Consider the following 23,158-nt stretch of genomic DNA (forward strand, 5'->3'; position numbering starts at 1 on the left):
TAAAATTGTAATAAACAATGTGTGACATGGCACTTGGCGGCCTAAAACGCATAACTGTCCCCCTAGGGCTCCAGCAAACGTAGAGCAAAACAACATCAAGAGGTTTATTTTCAAAGGGACCCAACGTTTAACAAAATAAACCACGTTTGATTCACACAGACTATTTTATTTAAACATAGTAAAATCACTAGCTATATAAACATGCCACGAGCTCTTCGTCTGCTTAGAGCAAAATCTCAATGACCTAATCTTGGGGGAATGTCCTCATTGTCACAGGCTGGTCAGATTTTGCTTATTGAGTCAATTTTTGCTTTTATTTATTAATCAGGTTTGCCACAATGAAGAATAAGTCCCAGTCTTCAGTATAGGATAAGGATCCTGGAGCCATCATGCTAACCGTACAAAACCAACTATCCCTCCTAAACCACAGAGCCTGAATATTTTATTAGGTGCCACATTTGCTTTATGCCAATTGGCTTCCTAATAGTCTAATGTTTGTGAAGAAAAAAACCAAAGCAGACCAAAAAACCCAGTGTCCTTCCTTGGACTTTATGGTTCAAAATTTCTAATGGCTTCAATCCAGCTTCTGATTTTGCCCCACGAAAAATCCTTGCATTGGCGTTTTTGCCAATGCACTGGCACAAGAGTCAGTATGTTTGTGCAAAATGGATACACCCGCCAGACTTCACCCCTTGCACGTGCCATTTTATGAGCAAAATGGGAGTTTACAGTTGAAGATTTGGACCAAATTTTCTAAGCTGCCAATGCTTTTCTCCCTCCGCTTTGAACATCTGTTCTTGAAATTTCTGCTGCTTCTCTCAGTTTTAGTTTTTGTTCTTTCAGGAGCCTATCCCACAAATACAGAGAGATTTTGTGTCCCTAAACATTCCAGGCAACCTCACCCACTCATCCCACCGCACCCACCCACAGGAGAATGGCACAGGCCCTGTTATTACTAGCTAAAACAACAAACAAAACACAAGTATGATTTTTACTTACATTGGCAGCGCACATAGTTACTTTAAGGATCTATCACAGCTTGCATTACAAAGCACCGGTTTTCAGGCTTACAATTTGGTACTTGACCGTTCTGCACATATTAGGCTGCAATTTGGTAACACTTTTGTCAATCACTAAGCTGCAGTTTAACGCTAAGGCCAAAGAAATGGTTTTCTGTAAATGGAGGTACTTTGGGAACAAACTTTTATGTTTAAAAAAATAACTTAGCCTAGATGTTAAGCTCTTTGGAGCGCGGATTGTGCATTGTGTCCTGCGCATAATATGAATTAATCACCGGACTGGAAGTGGCAGAGGAAAGACTGAGAAAACGACGTTAGTCTAAGGAAAGGGCTGATACAGCCCGCACAGTTTGAGAACAGCTGAGCAAGGCAGGGGTTATTCATAGATTCATAGACTCTAGGACTGGAAGGGACCTCGAGAGGTCATCAAGTCCAGTCCCCTGCCCTCATGGCAGGACCAAATACTGTCTAGACCATCCCGGATAGACATTTATCTAACCTACTCTTACATATCTCCAGAGATGGAGATTCCACAAACTCCCTAGGCAGTTTATTGATACAACAGACCCTTCTGTACTAGAATGGAACTGGGAGGAGACCAGGAGGAGCTTAGTTGAGGATGTTACTCGGCAACCCTAAAGAATTGACTAGGGGACGAGCAGAATTGTCTATTCAGTGCTCTTGGCAGGTGCAAAAATCATCTTGCCAGTCTGTTCTGGGGGTCTTTTCTGTAAGGGCAGGTGCATTCGTTTATTTCAGCACATGCTGGGCTGGATTGGAGTCAGTGAGAGCAAACCTAGCCCCTTAGTACTAGTGTCCAGTAGAATGGAGCAAGAGGAACAAGAATGGGCTTGCAGAACGCGGGCTCTGGCGGGCAGGGAGGATGGGCTTTGGCGAGGTACGAAATGGGCACAAGGAGCAGTGGGAGCAAACACTGACTATTCCCCCTCTTGGAGCAAATGACAATTACATTGGAAACAAATCAGCTCCTTCTATTGTGCAACAGTTTTAAATTGAATGAAAAACAACCCACCTGCAACGGAGCGGCCGGCTCTGCGCCCCTAGCTGGGCACTGCAGGACTCCCTCGCTGAAGAGTCTGTCAGGATGCAGGGTAATTATGCCACATCAGAGTGGCATGTGCATCTTTTTAACTCCAATCAGGTGACACGAAGGGCCGTCGCAGCCTCTCTGTAGGCAGAGGAGGTTTGGAAGGGGACCAGGCAAGCTTGTGGCGACAGCTGAGCTGAGGGCTACGTTTTGCTGAGTTAGCCATAAAGCCAGCACAGGGTAAGGTGGGGAATATGAAGGGCAGGATTGTCAGAAGCACTTACACCCAGAACCACAAAGAACATAGGTGTCTAACTCCCGGAGAGGTGGGGCTTAGGCCACACCCCCTCATTGGCATCTGCAATTGACTCACTTAAGCAGCTCCACCCCCCCCCCCTGCCCCCGTGTGCTGGTTTTTGTGAATCCCATTCATAGGTGCCTACCTCTCCCCATGCATTGCATAGGAGCCTAGGCACCTAACTCAGAGCCTATGGATTTCACCTGGGTGGCACTGCAACGCTGCAGTCCCTTGGCAGATCTGGGCCTTAGCGTTGGGCAGTACCGAGTGCTTCTGAAAATCCTAGGTCCTGTTCAGAGCAGGCCTCCGCCTGCCTCCATTGCTCCATTAGGCGACGAACAGCAACTCTGGTCGTGTTCCTTTCCCTGGGCCCTGAGCCCCTGGGCTCATCTCGTGGTTGGTCCCAGGGGTGATGTGGCTGCTTTGTTTGTAACATGTGAACAGGATCTGTAAATTTCTCACATTGGGCATGTTGGCAGCATTACGCTGGGGACAGGCTTTAAAGGACATACCTGAGCCAAGGCAGTAAGAAAGCCCATTGGTCTATTTCAAGCAAGTCTGGTACTGGAAGGTTTCGTCTGTGTGTGCTTTGGGAACTTGTGACAGCCCCTGCGTTCACTCGCCATCCCCTTCTCTCCCAGGCTGCCCTTTCTGCATGGAACCGTCCTTCCAAACTCTATGGGGCCGGCCAGCTGCACCTGCTGAAACATTCCTCAGATCTCATGGTGTCTGCACACTTTTTTCTTTCCCCCGTTTTTCTTCAAAGCAAGAGAGAAACCACATCAGTCTCCCGGGGTGTGGGCCTAAACTGAGTACCCAGAGTCAGGCAGGGCTGCCCGGAGGATTCAGGAGGCCTGGGGCAAAGCGGGGGAGCTGCGGTGCTTGTACTCACACAGCGGCGGTCCGGGTCTTCAGTGGCATTTCGGTGGCGGGGGGCCCTTCAGTCGCTCCGCGTCTTCGGCAGCACTGAAGGGCCCCCTCACCGCCAAAATACCGCCGAAGATCCGGACCGCCGCTGGGCCAGGGCTCGCGGGGTCCCTGCAGGGCCCGCGGGGTCCCTGCAGGGCCCGGGGCCTGAGGCAAATTGCCCCACTTCCCCCCCGCCCCCTCGGGTGGCCCTGGAGTCAGGTCTGCACCTGGTCACCTTCCCATGGGTTGGGACATTCGCTCACATCTGGCAAGACCATCATTAAAGACCCCATCCTACAAACATCTCAGCACATGCCTTGTAGCCGTATGAGGAGTCCTATGGAGCAGTATAACAGAGCAGGATTTGGCCTGTAATTTCACTTTATCCTTAGATTTAATGAGGCCATCAGCTGTAATGTGACTGCTGTTTCTAATCAGATTTCAAAGACAGTTACTTTCAGCAATTTGAAAAATGCCTGTCGCATCAAAAGGAAACAGAACAACTAACACTGGCTTGTATTGTGCAGGATAATAATGGCCATTTCTGGGCTTAAAATCGACAAATGCCTTCTGTATACCTCTTCTGCGCTGGCTACTCTGGGCCACTCCAGCGACACAAAGCAGCCATGCCACGTTACACCACTGCAGTGGTGCAAACCAGCTGGTGCACACTAGTGAATTTAGCCTTACGTGTCATCGCCCTTTTAAACCTGCTAAGACACTGGATGCTGCTTGATTTGGTCCTTTCAGCGTGTGAAGCCCTTAGCAAGGCACAATAAACACAACTTTTGAAAAACAGACCAGAAGCACTGAGATTTTAGTTCTCAAAAACAAGAGCTGTATGCACCAGCTGTTTCAAGCAGCTGTTAAATTTGTTAGATTAGGAAGTCTCTAGCATTAGAAAATTAGCCAATTGATTAATGGACTAGGATTTCCCTTCCAACAAAAATGTTTTGTTTTTAAATTCTAATTGATGCCTGCTAGTACGTAAACAGCTTGCACATGTTTGGTTCAAATAACTGCCATCAGGTGGAAAAGATGCTGGATCCTTCATCTTTTTTTAAGGACGCTTATGGCTCTTTACATCAAATGCAGATACTGGGCCAGATGCTCAGCTGGTGTACGCTGACGTAGCTCCATTGGCTGCCATTAAACGGCTACACCCATTTACCCCAGCCAAGGTTCTGGCTCACTGTAGTTTAACAAGAACTAAACAGGGCACCATCATTTAAATAGCCAACGAAGCCATGCTGGATGGCTCTGGGATGCTGCAATATGGACTAGAGTCCTTTTCAGCAAGGTCAGCAGTTCAATAACCAGATGTTAGATCGCATGCCAGTTCTGCAGCATATCCCCTTAGATAAGGACAAGTCAGAAAGCAGGAAATGGGATGTGACTGACTGGTGGAGGCTCTGGAAATGGAGAATTAAGAGGTAAGAATCAACTCTGCTTTTTTGCAGGAGATGAGAACATTGACATTAGCTTTCATTCTAGACCTGGCACTTATTTAGGGTAAAATGTTCAAAAAGCACCTAAGTCCCATTGACTTCCATTGAGACTGAGACTCCTAGGTGACTTAGGCATTTTTGAAAACAGGATTTAGGCTCCTAGCCACCTGGGTGCTTTGAAAATTTTACACAACCTTTAAGAAATAGGGTCCAAATGTATCCCAAACACAACCCCATTCCAGAGAATCTCTGTTGCATGCCGTTGTAGATGAATTTGGCCCCTGGAGTCCGTTTGTCAGTGGGAGCATGGAAGATATTTGTACCTCAACCCCAGTGACATTAGAAAGAGTTGCAAGAATAATTCCTGCGAACTAACAGGAGAGTGGGACCCCATCTACACACCAGCAGGCAAAGTTATAACACAGTTCAGATGGGAAGTAATACATTTTAAAGACAGGTTTCAGAGTAGCAGCCGTGTTAGTCTGTATCCGCAAAAAAACCAGGAGTACTTGTGGCACCTTAAAGACTAACAAATTTATTTTAGCATGAGCTTTCGTGAGCTAAAGCTCACTTCTTCGGATGCATACATTTTAAAGAGTGAGGGGAGTTAACTATTGGAACAACCTACCAAAGGTCCTGATGGCTTCTCCATCACTGACTGTTTTAAAATCAGGATTGGATGCTTTTCTACAAGCTCTGCTCTGGGAATTACTCTGAGGAAGGTCTCTGGCCTGTGCTGTACAGAAGTTCAGACTAGATGATCACAACAGTCCCTTCTGGCCTTGGAATCTATGAATGTTTCTTAGAGGCCAGGCTTTCTGGGGCAGCTGGCTGTTATTCAGTGATCTCTAGCTGGGACGTTATTTGGATGTATTCTCCAAGGAAGCCCTGCTTCTCTTACTCCCATCTAGTTGATTTTATCTCCCTGTAGATTTGTGTGTCTGCTGTAATAACGCAGTTGTTGCTTGGTGAAAGGAGAGGGGTGGTTGCTTAGAAAAACAATTTTCTTCCTTCTTACCGTAGCTTTTGCAGAAGCTGTAATTGTAACACCTAGGAACTGGGTTATACATGAGTTCATAACTTTTAAAGAAAGAAAAATAAACCCAACAGAGATTATCTTCTGCTTATTAAATCTGTGAGCTCTGGGGCAGGGAATGGGTCTTTGCGTTTACGTGTGTGTGAGACAAAGACCAGAACAATGGGGCCCAGATCCAGCGTGGTGCCTCTGTGCTCTATTGTTAAAGACGTAACAATAAACAGCGGATTCCAACCAGGTTGCTAGTAACCAAACATGACCCGCTGCTGGCTATTCAATAGCTTTATTGCACTATTATTTATATCACACGGTGCTGGGTGCTGATGAAATCTTGGTGCTCTCAAGGCAGTTCTTACTGGATAAAAAGGACTATCATAAACCATCCCATTTGCACCTTTCTTGGGAATCTTTAGCAACAAGAGCAAAGACGGAAAGGGCACGACAATTACGCTCAACGCTAGAGTTTGCCCATTCAAAGTCAGGACAGCGACACATTCACAGGGCAGCAGGGGGAGACTGCGTAACTCAGCCCAAGATGGCCCCTGCCACCAGCACGACGTTCACTGCAAAAATGTAACAAAATCAAAAAAGCCCGAACACGTCCGTTTTCTGACTACCTCTCAATGGCTAGGCATTGCAATGAGCCAATGGAGCAGGAAGGGGGTCGTACCGCAGAGTCGGTGATCAGGAAGTTTAGAGGGTAATTTGAAGGAGTGTTATAATGGCTCCAGAGACTATTTTTGACAATAGCAAGAAGTTTTTGTTAAAAAGAAAAATCCACGAGAAACATTCCAAAATCACTGTTAACACACACACAAAAACACCACAGCGAGAATTCAACAGGCTTTCTAAGGTTATAATGTGTTGTTTTAGAACCTTGGCAGATACAGGATTCAAGGACTGGGTTTTGTGATCTATTATCATAACAAGGTTTCAGAAAAGATGGCTTTGCTTAACAGCATGTCCGTACAAAGGGAAAACAGGATCAGCATGCTACAGAAGAGACTGTCAACAAGTATTACTATCACATTGCAGCTTGGGACGACTAGCCAGATGTTACGGAATACAGAGAAAGGTACAGTAGGTATCATTTTACCAAGCGATATATTACATCAGAGTCTCATCAGTGAAAAGCTGATGTCACACAACATACTGCCTGACTACTTAGCGTCAGAACATTTCAGTCAGGACAGAAAAGCCCGGGACAATCCCCTGCTTTGGTACACACCATCATTATTCGACAGCCGGCAGGTTCCAACACACAGTGTCCAACCCAAGAGAATGGTCCATTTCCAAAGCCAAAAGGAGCGCTCGGAGAAGGAGGACCAGAGGGAGAATTGGATTGCCCACTGGTGGCCCGAAGGCTCTGGCAGCCAACCCCCTTGAGAGAGGCAGGGCTGTGCGCCGCAAGGCACGCCCTTCGCACGGGGTCTGGTTCAGTGTCAGCCCCAGGTGAGAAAGAGCAGGGGGCAGCAAGAGGGTTAGAAAAAAATCTGTTTAAACTATCTGGCTGAACATGGCTGGTTCCCTCCCCGCCCCACCCCCCGCCACTGCTGAAGCCAACCGGAGCTCTGCTGAAAAGTGGACTAGATTGTGGTTTGCCCTTATGTGGCTTGGGGCCTAGAGTGTGGGAAGGGAATAAGAACTCCCCTCCCATCACCCCCATTGCAAAGCTCAGAACCGCAGGCCCTGCTACCCAACCACTCCCTCCTGGGAGCAGCTCAGCAGAAGGGGGGCAGGGAAGGGTGGGGGTAGTTGCTGCACTCTTTACAAAGGCCCTAGCAAATTAACCCCTCGTGCAACCACGGAGCTCTGGCTGTCACTGGCCCTGAGACACACCATGGCTCCCAGTGCTCTCCCTGTGGCAAGGGGCTTTACGCGGCCCTTCCTATGGGCTGTGCTTAGCAACACAGCTGAGTCCAGCATCGGTGCTTAGCTCTGCTCCTGCAGGTCAAAACCCAGGGCTGGGGCCCCTCAGCCCTCACAACGCTCCACTGACCTTGGGCGGGCTCTGCGCTGCCACTGGGGTCTGTCCATGCGGAGTAACATGCAGGGTCGGGGCCTTTATAAGAGCGTCCTTGGAAACCAGGGAGTAATTTGCACTCTGGAGTGAGCCTTAGGGGTACGGTTTAAAAAAACAAGCAAGCAGGAGGAGGCTGACTGGAAAAAGGCAATCCTCTTTCTTGTGCCTAGAACTAGCTGCACTTCTTAAACTGCCATGAGAAATAAAGACCAACCAGTATTTGATCTGTGTTTAAGGCAGAGTCCGGCATCCTTGCTTCCTCCCCAGGCCAGTTAATCTGAATAGGAACCCAGGATCACCAATAAAATGAGATGAGAGAGAAGCTTCAAGGTCAGAAAATGAGTCAGAACATTGCTGTTAGAAGGGTTATCTCTGGATTGGTTGATATTATGGAATTTGTCTTCCACCTGGAAGATGTAAATACTGAGGGATAGATGCTGTCATCCATTCTCACAACGAGCAGTTCAGCCATATAAGCCATGAGCCTATAGCCATATAAATAAGAAGAAAACAAAGAAAGAAGAAGTGGGACCGCTAAACACTGAGGATGGAATGGAGGTTAAGGATAATCTAGGCATGGTCCAATATCTAAATAAATACTTTGCCTCAGTCTTTAATAAGGCTAATGAGAAGCTTAGGGATAATGGACGGATGACAAATGGGAATGAGGATATGGAGGTAGCTATTACCACATCCAAGATAGAAGCCAAACTCGAACAGTGTAATGGGACAAAATCGGAGTAACCAGATAATCTCATCCAAGAATATTAAAGGAACTGGCACATGAAATTGCAAGCCCATTAGCAAAATTTTTTAATGAATCAGTAAACTCAGGGGTTGTACCGTATGACTGGAGAATTGCTAACATAATTCCTATTTTTAAGAAAGGGAAAAAAAAGTGATCCGAGTAACCATAGGACTGTTAGTTTGACATCTGTAGTATGTAAGGTCTTGGAAAAATTTTTGAAGGAGAAAGTAGTTAAGGACATTGAGGTCAATGGTAATTGGGACAAAATACAACATGGTTTTACAAAAGGTAGATCGTGCCAAACCAACCTGATCTCCTTCTTTGAGAAGGTAACAGATTTTTTAGACAAAGGAAACGCAGTAGATCTAATTTGTCTTGATTTCAGTAAGGCATTTGACACGGTTCCACATGGGGAATTATTAGTTAAATTGGAAAAGATGGGGATCAATATGAAAATTGAAAGGTGGATAAGGAACTGGTTAAAGGGGAGACTACAACGGGTCGTACTGAAAGGTGAACTGTCAGGCTGGAAGGAGGTTACTAGTGGAGTTACTCAGGGATCAGTTTTGGGACCAATCTTATTTAACCTTTTTATTAATGACCTTGGCACAAAAAGCGGGAATGTGCTAATAAAGTTTGCGGATGACACAAAGCTGGGAGGTATTGCTAACACAGAGAAGGACCGGGATATCATACAGGAAGATCTGGATGACCTTGTAAACTGGAGTAATAATAATAGGATGAAATTTAATAGTGAAAAGTGCAAGGTCATGCATTTAGGGATTAATAACAAGAATTTTAGTTATAAATTGGGGACACATCAGTTGGAAGTAACAGAGGAGGAGAAGGACCTCGGAGTATTGGTTGATCACAGGATGACTATGAGCCGCCAATGTGATATGGCCATTAAAAAGCTAATGCAGTTTTAGGATGCATCAGGCGAGGTATTTCCAGCAAAGATAAGTAGGTGTTAGTACCGTTATACAAGGCACTGGTGAGACCTCATCTGGAATACTGTGTGCAGTTCTGGTCTCCCGTGTTTAAGAAGGATGAATTCAAACTGGAACAGGTTCAGAGACGGGCTACTAGGATGATCCGAGGAATGGAAAACCTGTCTTATGAAAGGAGACTCAAAGAGCTTGGCTTGTTTAGCCTAACCAAAAGAAGGTTGAGGGGGGATATGATTGCTCTTTATAAATATATCAGAGGGATTAATATCAGGGAGGGAGAGGAATTAATTAAGCTTAGTACCAATGTGGACACAAGAACAAATGGATATAAACTGGACACTAGGAAGTTTAGACTTGAAATTAGATGAAGGTTTCTAACCATTAGAGGAGTGAAGTTCTGGAACAGCCTTCCAAGGGGAGTAGTGGGGGCAAAAGACATATCTGGCTTTAAGACTAAGCTTGATAAGTTTATGGAGGGGATGGTATGATGGGATAGCCTAATTTTGGCAATTAATTTAGCAATTGATCATTGATTATCAGCAGGTAAGTATGCCCAGTGGTCTGTGATGGGATGTTAGATGAGTTGGGATCTGAGTTACTACAGATAATTCTTTCCTGGGTGCTGGCTGGTGAGTCTTGCCCACATGCTCAGGGTTTAGCTGATCGCCATATTTGGGGTCGGGAAGGAATTTTCCTCCAGGGCAGATTGGCAGAGGCCCTGGAGGTTTTTCGCCTTCCTCTGCAGCATGGGGCACGGGTCACTTGCTGGAGGATTCTCTGCAGCTTGAGGTCTTCAAACCACAATTCGAGGACTTCAATAACTCAGACATAGGTTAGGGGTTTGTTGCAGGAGTGGGTGGGTGAGATTCTGTGGCCTGCGTTGTGCAGGAGGTCAGACTAGATGATCATAATGGTCCCTTCTGACCTTAAAGTCTATTAGTTGAGTCCTATTGATTTGGATGTTTAAGAAGAGTAGGGGGTGGCAGCATCAGACCCTCACTCATAAGACATCGCTTGCAAGGGTAGAAACAAATGCAGTTGAGCGCCACAAAACCTCAGTTTTGAAAGTCCTTAATGTTTTGGAGGCGAACCGCAAAGATGTTGCTGATAATTAAAAGCTTTGTAAAAATTAAAAGCTGCTTTGTAATAGTTCCAAAATGGGGGAGGACAGATGGGGACCAAGAGAATGATCTGAAAAGGTCACCTTTAAACAAATGTTTATGTGCAATGAACTTCTGTGCAAACATCCCCAAAGTTCACCTGAGCATGCGAAGGGGAATCTTTTGGGAAAGTTCTGCAGGAGGGAACCCGCCAGTTCAGGACAGAATGGATCTTCTATAGCACAAATACCTTAACCATGGGCTGACTCACCCAGGCAGAGAAACCATGAGATTGGTGCTAACAACCTGATGTTCCTATCCCCCTGGTACAAATATGGAACAACTCCATTGCAGTCAGTGAGTTTTAGTCAGGCCCATCAGTTTAAAATAACAGCTGGATATTTTTCACCTTTTGAAGTTATCCTTTAAAAAAATCTTTGCAGTTCACTTTTCAGAAAGATATTTACTTAGTAGCTTTTTAAAGCATTTAAACTCTGAGACACAAAGTAGTTAAAGCACACATATAATACAGTGCTAGGGCTACCAACACCTTAAGCTGAAATATACAGCTGTTTTGGCCAGGAACCAAAACAAACCTTCCTTGCCCCAACCCAAAAATGTCATTACGTTCTACCCCAAAAGCATATGCTGTCCACTGTGCTCTGAAGACCACCAGTCTGGGTTGCTGATGGCCTTCCCTGAGGCAGCCAGTGTCAGTTTCCAATTTAAAACTTTCCTATGCTTTAAATGTGTGAAAGAGGGATTTTGATACGTTGTCCACCAAGAAAATCATTATTTTAACAAAAATAACATACATGAGAATGTTCAAATAAACGTCTTATTGTGCTGTGTGTGTGTCTCCTGCCAATCCTTGCTTTTAACCTATGCACTGGGTTGGAGGCATGTTATTCAGCCCTGCAAAAGTATGGCACAGCACCACCCTCTGTCCTTTGTCTGGAGCTGTGCGTGCACATTTCCTAAGGAAGAAGAGGGTCTGTTCCTGCAGTGTGCCAAGACACACGCACCAGGTCCAGCTGACCCAGAATTCGGAGACAGACTGGCTGACTGCCTCAGAAGGGGCTTCCCAGGAACTGTTTGGATTCATGGAAGTGAGCAGCAGAACTGCCTGAAACACAATGTGCGGATGTTGTGCCCTCTAATGCCAGAAGTACTGCTCTCCTCATGTCTTGCCATTGCCAATACAGCCTCCTTGGAGACAGGACAGTGGCACATTCCGAGTGTTCCCATGCTGCCATGAGGATAATCAAAGAGACCATATCCCAGAACAATCTGCTGTCAGCAGGGCTGTTTTGATTTAGCCATTTTTTATTCCAGGGTAATTTAGTCTTTAGGCTCAGCCCAGGAATAGCTTAAACCCAGGAATAGCCCCAGGAGGCAAAGTGCCACCTCTCAGACACAGCTCTGCCTGGCGCCACCAGTCGCTGGCTTCCTGTTTTCCCTGTGCTGGCTGGTATGTCGGTTCCATTTCCTGCCCACCTGCTCTGGTGGGTGGGAGATAAACAAGCGCCTACTCGGGCCCCCAGACTCAAGATGCAGTAGCCTGCAAGGCGGAAGGCTGGTTCTTACTCCCTTGTGTAAGTGCGTAGTCATAGTCTAGCCCTAAATGTTCAGAGTCCACCCTTGCTCCCTATGAAGTCAATGGGAGTTTTCCTACTGACTTCCCAGGTAGCAGAATCTGGACCAGGGAGAGGAGAATTTCTGAAATTTGATCATTTGGGCCAGTGGTTCCCTTCTTTTCCTTAATCTCCTTCCCCAGTTTGGACTTGCACTCTGTTTCTCATGCCACCCCCATGGCCTCACCATTATGTGCCTGGCAAGTTTCCCAGGGATGACTATTAAATTTGGAGTTGGTGCCAATGCTACTTAAACTATAGACAAAACCTGGGTTAAGTCAGACAAGAATGGGGGTCTGATCTTTGGTGATAATATTCACTAAACCTTAGATGCTATTCTAGTCCATGCATGGTAAATGAACTCAAGACAAAATATGGATTTCTGCTTAACAGGAATGAAAATTCAGCCTTCGTAAACTGACATGAACATAACGTAGTATCACCCTTCCGAATTATTTTTAAAAGCACTACATGGATTTACTAACACTAAAATTCACCATGAACCAGCCCCTGGTGGTACAGATACCATTTTATTTTACAAAACAAATGTAAGTCATTCACTTAATCTTTGGAAGTGTGCCTATATTGCAGGAGGAGCGCGGGTCAGAATGTTTTCTTCAGAAAGAAATAAGGAGAGAAGTTGATCCCCAGGGAAATCGGTTGTGGCTACTGTACAGCGTCAATGGGCCCACAGAAGGAAGACTGCCATGAAAATAGCAGTGACGGGAACATGCTTCCATGTGGTATTTCCTGATCCCATGTTGTGAACCGCGGTATCACCTTTGCTTTGCTGATTCAAAAGTTGTTTGTTTGAGGGAATGTCATCCATATCCAAATCATAAGCCAGCTCTGAAAAGGAGAAAGAGAGAGATCGTTACTGAGCACAGCGTACCAACATCTGGCCTGACTCTCTGTATGGATTCTATATTATTATGGGATGGCCTAGAGGTCCTCACTGGGACCGAGGCCCCATTGTGCTGGGTGCTGTACAAATACCCAGTGAAAGAAAACATATTAACTCCATTTTTCAGATGGGGGGAAGAAGTGCAAAGAGATTAAGTGACGTGCCCAAGGTCATGCAGGAATTGAACACACACCTGCTGAGCCCTACTCCAGTTTGCCAACCACAAGGCCATCCTTCCCCTATGGAAAACTCCCTGTCGTTAGGGATACCACCGGATGCTCCCAATGGGTGAAATCCACCTCTGTGCACAAGGCCAGCACAGATTTATGTTCTGCTCAAGACAAGGCGTAAGGGGGACCTAAGTGGCAGTTGGGCCCGGAACTAGTTCTCAGCTCGATGGCGGAGGTCACCCGTTGAAAACCTGCATAACAGATGTAAATCTCATACCGGGCCCAGCCCTTGCAGAGTTTTGGCAGCATATTTGGCAACATTAATGCAACATCTGCCGCAGCAGCCAGGGACTCAACGGGTGGGGTCTATAAAACCACTCAGCACTGGCTTCATTTTGTTTCCATTGGATTTTTTTTCAGGGGGATGGGGGAAAGGTTACCACAGATGTGAATGGGAGAAGAGCTGGGCCAATGCTGGGTGCACTTGAAAATACCACCCAATGTGAGCTTCTCACATACAAGAGCGTTAATATCCTTTGTTCTTCCCACCACGGGGCGTTAGAAGCACTGATCCCTCCATGTTTGCCCAGTGCTTCCTGAATGTACGTGCCAAGAACGTCTGTCCCTGTGGGAGTCGGAGGCTGCGGAGGGGAAGGGGTGTCACTGGAGAGCTATTTCCAAAGAAAATCAGCTGGGCTTTGTTTAAAACAAAAATTGCGTCTGGCTTCCACACTGCCCAAGTCTGCAGAAGCGGTAAAGAAATCCCTGTCACGCTAGTTCAAAGCAAAAATCCAGCATACGGCCAATGCACCACTTACGTCCTATTTGGAGAGTTTGGGCAGGATGGAAGTGGTGCACTGCTCACGCCTTGCCCTGGGGTGAATTTCACCCCCTTTTTCTTTTTTAGCTTTAAAATACGCGCTCTCTGACACCTGTTACGTTGTCTGCAGGGCAGTTAGAGCAAGGACACTGTCAGCGACCAGATGCAAAGCAGGACCTAGTGTTGTAATACAGGAACCTCCAGACTAACAGCCTCCCGCTCAAAGGATGGGGAAAAGACGGTTACTCACCTGTAGTAACTGGTGTTCTTCGAGATGTGTTGCTCCTATCCATTCCATGTAGGGTGTGCGCGCCGCGCGTGCACGGCTCTCCGGAACATTTTTACCCTAGCAACTCCGGCGGGCCGGCTGGCGCCCCCTGGAGTGGCGCCGTCAAGGCGCCCCTTATACACCTCAGCCGGCCCGTCCGCTCCTCAGTTCCTTCTTGCCGGCTATTCCGACAGTGGGGAAGGAGGGCGGGTCTGGAATGGATAGGAGCAACACATCTCGAAGAACACCAGTTACTACAGGTGAGTAACCGTCTTTTCTTCTTCGAGTGATTGCTCCTATGCATTCCATGTAGGTGATTCCCAAGCCTTACCTAGGCGGTGGGGTCGGAATGAGACGTGGCGGAGTGTAGCACCGCAGAGCCGAAGGCTGCGTCGTCTCGGGACTGCTGCACCAACGCATAATGGGAAGCGAAGGTGTGGACGGAAGACCAGGTGGCCGCTCGACAGATGTCCTGGATGGGAACGTGGGCCAGGAAGGCGGCTGACGAGGCGTGCGCCCTTGTCGAGTGTGCGGTGAGCCGGCACGGGGGGACGCGAGCAAGTTCGTAGCACGCCCGTATGCAGGATGTCACCCAGGAAGAAATCCGTTGAGATGAAACAGGCTCGCCTTTCATGCGCTCCGCAATTGCGACAAAGAGCTGGGAGGAACGCCGGAAGGACTTAGTTCGGTCAATGTAAAAGGCGAGGGCCCTACGGACGTCGAGGGTGTGGAGCTGCTGCTCACGAGGTGAGGTGTGCGGCTTTGGAAAGAAGACCGGGAGGAAGATCTCCTGATTAAGATGAAAGGCCGACACCACCTTTGGGAGGAAGGCCGGATGTGGCCGAAGCTGCACTTTGTCCGCGTGGAAGACGGTATATGGGGGACCCGCCGTCAGGGCGCGGAGTTCGGATACTCGTCTGGCGGATGTGATTGCCACGAGGAAGGCCGTCTTCCAGGTGAGATGGAGGAGGGAGCAGGAGGCCATGGGCTCGAAGGGCGGGCGCATCAGCTGGGTGAGAGCCAGGTTCAGATCCCACGTAGGAGCCGGCGGCCGCACTTGCGGGTAGAGGCGGTCCAACCCCTTGAGGAAGCGGGCAACCATGGGGTTGGAAAACACGGAGCGACCATCTACAGCAGGCCGGAAGGCCGAAAGCGCCGCCAGGTGTACCCTCAGGGACGAGATCGCGAGACCTTGGCCTTTCAGGTACCAGAGGTAGTCAAGGACCGTCTGGAGAGGGGTCGAGAAGGGGTTAAGACCTTGCTGATCGCACCAAAGGGCAAAGCGTTTCCACTTTGCCAGGTAGGTAGAGCGTGTGGACGGTTTTCTGCTTTCAAGGAGAACTTGCTGCACCGCCGCAGAACAGGTCCTCTCCGCGTCGGTCAACCACTCAGGAACCAGGCTGTAAGATGCAGCGACTGCAGGTTCGGGTGACAAAGCCTGCCGAGGTCCTGAGAGATGAGATCCGGCCATAACGGTAGGGGAATGGGATCCCGGATCGATAGCTCGAGGAGCAGGGTATACCAGTGCTGCCTCGGCCAGGCCGGAGCGACGAGTATGACGCGGGCCTTGTCCCTCCGTAGCTTGAGCAGTACTCGGTGGACTAGCGGGAACGGCGGGAAGGCGTATAGAAGGGGACCCGTCCAGGACATGAGGAACGCATCGGAGATGGAGTCCGGAGCCCGACCCTGGTACGAACAGAACCTGTGGCACTTCCTGTTGGTCCTGGAGGCAAACAGGTCTATTTGGGGAAATCCCCACCTTTGGAAGATGGTGTGGGCTACGTCGGGGCGAAGGGACCACTCGTGGGCAGCGAAAGACCGGCTCAGACGGTCGGCCAGCGTGTTCTGCACCCCTGGTAGAAAGAACGCTTCGAGGCGAATCGAGTGGGTTACACACAGGTCCCATAGGAGCATCGCCTCCTTGCACAGCGGGGAGGATCGGGCCCCGCCCTGTTTGTTCAGATAGAACATGGCTGCCGTGTTGTCCGTGTATACCGCGACGCAGCGGTCCCGGAGGTGTGCAAGAAAGGCGAGACAAGCCAAGCGGATCGCTCTCAATTCCCTGACGTTGATGTGCAGGGAGAGCTCCTGGGCCGACCAGAGGCCCTGAGTGTGCAGGTCTCCCATGTGAGCCCCCCATCCAAGCGCCGAGGCGTCTGTGGTCAGGGTGACCGATGGGCGAGGGGGGCGAAACGGAACCCCGGCGCAGACCACCTCCTGATGCAGCCACCAGGTGAGCGTCTGGAGAGTGGGGTCCGAGACCGTGACCACCAGATCTAGAGGGTCGCGGTGGGGCCGGTACACCGAAGTCAGCCACATCTGGAACGGACGGAGCCTCAGCCTCGCGTTCGCGGTCACAAAGGTGCACGCAGCCATGTGGCCCAGCAGGCGAAGGCAGGACCGGGCCGTCGTGGAAGGGAAGGCTTGTAAGCTGCGAATGAGCGAGACCATTGTCTCGTGTCGAGAACGAGGGAGGCAGGCCCTGGCGAGGGTGGAGTCGAGGACTGCTCCTATGAACTCCAATCGCTGTGTCGGCAGTAATTGGGACTTCTCGGCATTGACGAGGAGGCCGAGAGACCGGAACAGGTGCAGTATCTCTGACACCTGGGCTGTCACCAGTTCTTGAGATCGCCCACGGATCAGCCAGTCGTCGAGATAGGGGTATACGTGGATTCTGCGACGACGGAGAGTTGCGGCCACGACCGCCATGCACTTGGTGAACACCCTCGGGGCAGTGGAGAGGCCAAAGGGTAACACCGCAAACTGGTAGTGGGTCGCGTTGACCATGAAGCGCAGGAAGCGTCTGTGGGGGGGGTAAATCGCCACATGAAAGTAAGCGTCTTTCATGTCGAGGGCGGCAAACCAGTCTCCCGGATCCAAGGAAGGGATAATGGACCCCAAGGTTACCATCCGGAACTTGAGCTTGCAGAGGTATCTGTTCAGCTCCCGGAGGTCCAAGATGGGACGAAGACCTCCTTTCGCCTTGGGGATGAGGAAATATCTGGAGTAGAATCCCCTGCCCCGCCTGCAGGGAGGCACCTCCTCGATAGCACCCACGCTCAACAGAGCCTGCACCTCCTGTATGAGGACTTGCTCGTGAGAGGGGTCCCTGAAGAGGGACGGGGAAGGTGGGTGGGAGGGGGGGGGCGAAAGAAACTGTAGGCGGTAGCCGTGCTGGATGGTGCTGAGGACCCAGCTGTCCGATGTTATAGCAGACCACGCCGGAAGGAAGCGGGCAAGGCGATTGGAAAACAAAAGGGGTGGATCCTGGGGGGAGAGTGATGGGCCGTCCTCGGGCGTCCCGTCAAAAGGCCGGCTTTTGGCCTTGCGGAGCCTTGGACGAGTTCTGCGCCTGGTTGCGCCGCCCCCCTGACGGTCTACGGCGGAAGGGGGCCGTTCGGCGGTTGTTAAACGGCCGAGACCTGGCCTGGTTGAAGGGACGGTAGGGCTGTTGGCGGAACGAACGCCTCTGCGTGGCCGGCGTGTGCATACCCAGAGTTCGTATCGCAACCCTCCCATCCTTTAGGGACTGGATTCTGGCATCCGTTTTCTCAGAAAACAGCCCCTTCGTGTCAAACGGGAGGTCCTGGAGGGTGTACTGGACCTCAGGTGGGAGGGTGGAAGATTGTAGCCACGCAATGCGGCGCATCGTCACCCCGGATGCTACCGTTCGAGCCCCTGAGTCTGCTGCGTCTACGGCCGCTTTGATCAGTGTTCTGGAGGCTAACTTGCCCTCCTCCAGCAGCGCTGAGAATTCAGGGCGGGATTCCGGAGGGGTTAGCTCCGTGAACTTCGCAAGGCACCCCAAGATATTAAAAGTGTATCTGGATAAGAGGGCCATCTGGTTGGCGACACGGAGTTGGAGGCCTCCCGCCGAATAGATTTTACGCCCTAATAAGTCCATGCGCCGGGCGTCCTTCGCCTTCGGCGCAGCAGCAGGTTGACCGTGTCGTTCGCGGTCATTGACCGATTGGACCACCAGCGAGTCCGGGGTGGGGTGGACGTACAAGTATTCGTAGCCCTGGGGCGGGACGGAATACTTCCTTTCGACGCCTCGCGCCGTGGGGGCAACGGAGGAGGGCGACTGCCAGATAGTGGCACTGTTCTTCTGAATGGTGCGAATGAACGGGAGCGCCACTCTGACAGGGGCGTCATCTCCCACAACGTCCGTAATCGGGTCCTCGACTTCTTGCACCTCCTCTATGGGCAAGTTAATGGCCTTTGCCACCCTTCGGAGAAGGTCCTGGTGTGCCCTGAGGTCAATGGGCGGGGGTCCCGATGGCGAGGCCCCCGCTACCGCCTCATCTGGAGAGGACGACGAGGAGTGGCCCGGGAGCACCTCCTCCTGCTGGTGCTCGCCCACCTGGTGATCTGGCCGCAGCGAGTCCTGGCCCAAAGAAGGGTCGTGGGCGGCGGCTTGCGTCGGTGGGGACGGGGGGGCTCGACTAACGGTGGCCACCGGTACCGATGGTGCCGAGCCCGGCTGCCTGGGTGGCAGGGGAGGCCCCTGTTCATATTGCGCCCAGGGCACCCAATGTCCCCAATACTGGGGTCCATGATCCGGGGGAACGGAACCGGCTCTGAAATCCACCGCACTGCCTTGGGGTGAGGCTACAGAGGGTTCCCTGGAGGGCCAGGGTGGAGCCGTGGCGATGCCTGGGCGGGCGTCCAGCGCCGGCGTGAGACGATCCTCCGGTGCCGAGGGTCGGTGCCGGGCGTCTCGGGGGTCCAGTGGCGAGCGGGACCTGTGCTGCGCACGGTGCCGGGAGCCGGATCTCCGGTGCCGGGAGCCAGATCTACGGCGTCGGGAGCTGGATCTCCGGTGCCAAGAAGGGGAGCGGCGGCGGCGGGAGCTCGACCGGCGACGTCGGGAGCTCGACCGGCGGTGCCGGGAACCGGACCTCGAGCGGGATCTGCGGCGCCTCGAACGGCTGCGCGAGTCCCGATGTCCGCGGTGCCTGGACGCGGACCTGCTGCGGTGCCGGTGACTTCGTGACCGGGACCTGGAGCGCCGCCGGGAGTACGACCGGCCCCGCGATGGAGAGCGGTGCCGGGACTGCGACCGGTGCCGGGACGCTGAGCGGCGTCGCGATGGCGATTTACGGCGGGATGGGGAGCGGTGCCTCGGTGACCTTCGCCGGGAGATAGACCGGGATCGAGACCGGATTCTGGAGCCACGGTCGCCACGGTCGCCCGGAGATGAGGGGCGCACCATCGCTGGCTTGCCGAGGGACTTGAATGTCCGCACCAGTGGTGCCGGCGGCTGATATGACGGGGCCGTCGCCTCGATCAGCTCTCTTGCCGTCGCGAACGCCTCCGGCGTCGACGGGATCCTCAGCTCCTCCTCGGTGGGCACCGGGGAGCTGGGCGGAACCGGACTCGACGGGCCAGGCGGCGCCGGAGTCAACGGTGCGGTGCACTTAGCGTGCACTGCCTCAGCCTGCACCGTTTTCGTCGGAGGCGGCTGGGCTGACGGCTTTCGCTGCTGTTTTGCGGCAGCCGTCTTCGGCGCCTTGTGCTTCCTCCCCGGGGAGAGGGAGCGGTGCCGGGTCTTTGGTGCCGGCTCGGTGCCGGAGCGGCTCGGTGCAGTCGGAGCGCTGCTTGTCGAGGCGGTTTTCGGTGCCGCTGGAGCTGGCGCCGGAGGTTGGAGCGCAGACTCCATCAGTAAGTGCTTCAGCCTAGAGTCTCTCTCTTTCCTCGTACGAGGTTTAAAGGCTATGCAGATAGAGCACTTATCTGTCCGATGCGACTCTCCGAGGCAGCGGAGGCAAGAGTCGTGCGGGTCGCTAACCGGCATAGGCCGCTGGCAAGCCGCACAGGGCTTGAAACCCGGTGCTCCGGGCATAAGCCCGCACCGGGGCGGAAGAAGAGGGGCAAACCCTCTAATTCCGTAACTATTGACACTATTAACACTAAATATATATATAACTACAACAAGAACTGAACTAACTACTAAAACTATCTACACTAGAACTATGGAGAAACACTAGGGTTGTGGAGGTAAGAGAGCACTCCACTGTTCCAACTGGCCGTCACGGGCGGGAAGAAGGAACTGAGGAGCGGACGGGCCGGCTGAGGTGTATAAGGGGCGCCTTGACGGCGCCACTCCAGGGGGCGCCAGCCGGCCCGCCGGAGTTGCTAGGGTAAAAATGTTCCGGAGAGCCGTGCACGCGCGGCGCGCACACCCTACATGGAATGCATAGGAGCAATCACTCGAAGAAGAAGAATTCTTCTCAAGCCAATGTCCCATGTAAAAGAAAACCCTCTTCAAATCTCGGAGACACCTGCGCAGCTCCAGCTGCTGCCTGGTAAAAGCGCCTGTCCCCTGACAGTGGTCGCAAAGTCCCATCGAACAGTAAATCCCAGATGCCGGACTTGCAGTGAAGAGACAGAGGGAAAGAACAACAACAAAGCCAGACAGAACAACCCGAACAGGAACCATTTCCCAACACTTGGCTGGAGAAGAAAAAGCAAAGGCAGTCTTTGGCCAGCATCGACAAAAGCCTCCCAGACCTAGAGCCGATTTGCAGCAGTGGGGAACCAGGCCCTCAGTGCGAAGGGGACGTGGCGTTTTCTATGCTACGCGGATGGGAGGGAGGGCAAAGGTGCCCCGGTTCGGTTTTTTTTTCTGCTTTGCATTTTTGTTGTTGCCTTTTCCCTCCATCTCTGCGCTTGGGGCCAAGGCTCCCACGATCTCCTGTCCACTGCGAGCCAATTAACCCATCGCTAGGGAACGCTGATTTCCATTGTCCCATTTCGTGTCACTAGAGGCGGAGTCCCGCTGATTTACACTGGCTGAGACTCTCGCCCTGAATCCATTCAGTGGCTTGGCTCAGTGCCCTAAGACAGGGTCAGTTTGGATCACCACTTGGGCAGGCCACGGCACTTACTAGCTAGTGTCAAAACACTCCCCTGCCCTCCTGGAGAGAGAATCCAAGAGACTAAAACACTCAAGCAAAAAACCCAGCCCCATCAGCCTAATAATCATCGCTGCCAAAGCAAAGACCCAGACAATATGTCTTAACCAACGTACCCCCACACACAGCAAAGCAAAGCAGAAAGACATTAGCACAGCAAGCGAGTCAGTCATCAAAGGAAATAATAATCGACAATTATTGAAAGGACACACACACGTGCGCACACACACACCCACACACAAACGCCAAGTGTCAGTCTCTCTAACTCATCCAAGAGATTCCCATTGATTGCCCCCAAATCGTCTTCTCCTGCAGTCCTCTTTTGTATACGCTCTCTCGCTCCATCCAGCAGCGTGTGAGGCAAGCAGAGTTGCGACCCTGAAACTGATATGCAGATAAAGCCCATCTGTGCCCTCAGGGACGGCTTTAGGCGTATTCCACCAATTCCCCCGAATCGGGCCCCGTGCCTAAGGGCCCCGCACCCAGTGAGAATCCCTTCCCTGGCTAGAGGCGCCTTTTTAATTTTTACTCACCCGGCGGGGCCCCAGGTCTTCGGCGGCACTTCGACGGCGGGTACTTTGCTCGCTCCGGGTCTTTGGTGGCGGGTTCTTCAGTGCCACCGAAGACCTGGAGCAAGTGAAGGACCTGCCGCCGAAGTGCCGCCGAAGACTCGGAGCGAGCGAAGTACCCGCCGTCGAAGTGCCCGGTGAGTACAAGCCCCACGGGTTGTTTTTTTTTTAAGTCATCCCTGCCGGGGCCTCGTCGAAACTGTTCGAATTGGGCCCCGCACTTCCTAAAGCCGGCCCTGTGCCCTGCAAGAATAAAACTTCCATCGGCCTTACAGCTTTAAGGATTCAGGCCCTCGGGAGACAGAGAAATGGGAGACAGCACCTTTCACCTTTAATAGCTCAAATTTATCCCAGGTCAGTAGTGACCAAAAATTGTTACTATAGCATGACTCTTTGGTGACCTGTGTTGAATGAAGTGGTCTCAGTTCAGGTCTCAGTGGAAAGGCATCTGCATGATAAAATCCACAAGAACACTGGCAGTCTCAGCAAACAGGCCAAATATATTTATTTGTATTGCCACAGTGCCTAGGAGCCTCGCTCATGGACCCGGTCCCCACTGTGCTGGTGCTGTACGAACACAGAACAAGAAGATACTCCCTGCCCCAAACAACTTACAATCTACGTATAATGCAAGAGGCAACCGCTGGACAGGCAGACAGATTGACGGGGGAGTACGAGTACGGTCTCAATGAGAGACAGGGACCTCAACACACGAGCGGCCTAACCGTGGTCAAGTTCTTTGTAGGCTTCAGGCAAAGGAGAGTTTTAAGGAGGAATCTGGAGGAGGCCAAGGAGGTAGCTTGGTGGATGTTTATGGGAATCACCTCCCTGTCAGGAGCAGCAGCAGGGGAGAAAGCGCAAAGGGGCTTGTTTGAAGCTCTAACAAGTTGGCGATGGAAGCCAGCATCGTGGGTCGACGGGAGGCGGGCACTGACATCTCAGTACTGAAGGAGAGACGATAGGTAGAGTGGAGATTGACCATGAAGGGCTTTGAAAGTGAAGACAAGTATCTTATTGCCCTTGGACACCAAGATGTTGGTCCCGTCAGTCAGGTTTGAGTCACAACGGTAAGAGAGCACAACTGTTACCTCCGCCATATCTATTCTGTGGAGAAATAAGGCATTTTAGGCTCTAGAACTGACCATTTGGTACCTTTCACATGGACCCTCGCCTGGGATAACAATGAGAGATTCTGTTCCTCATGGCAAATTCCTCCTTGGGATCCATGACCGAAGCAGTTCTAGAATCATATGGAAATACAGACTTCCTACCCAGAATGTTACGCGCAGGCACAGGT

At 51.2% G+C, this 23,158-nt stretch overlaps 1 protein-coding gene across 1 annotated transcript in view; it reads right to left on the reverse strand.

Annotated features, from left to right (window-relative positions):
- Positions 1-10,311: 10,311 nt before the first annotated feature.
- GPC3 (glypican 3) overlaps positions 10,312-23,158 on the reverse strand; it is a 267,204-nt gene continuing 254,357 nt past the window's right edge. The window contains exon 8 of the mRNA XM_045031070.1: positions 10,312-13,062. Coding sequence (XP_044887005.1) covers positions 12,893-13,062 — 170 coding nt within the window. The 3' untranslated portion in view covers positions 10,312-12,892. The remainder of the gene's footprint in view (positions 13,063-23,158) is intronic.

This window comes from Mauremys mutica, chromosome 9, assembly GCF_020497125.1.
Source record: "Mauremys mutica isolate MM-2020 ecotype Southern chromosome 9, ASM2049712v1, whole genome shotgun sequence".
Lineage (NCBI taxonomy): Eukaryota > Metazoa > Chordata > Testudines > Geoemydidae > Mauremys > Mauremys mutica.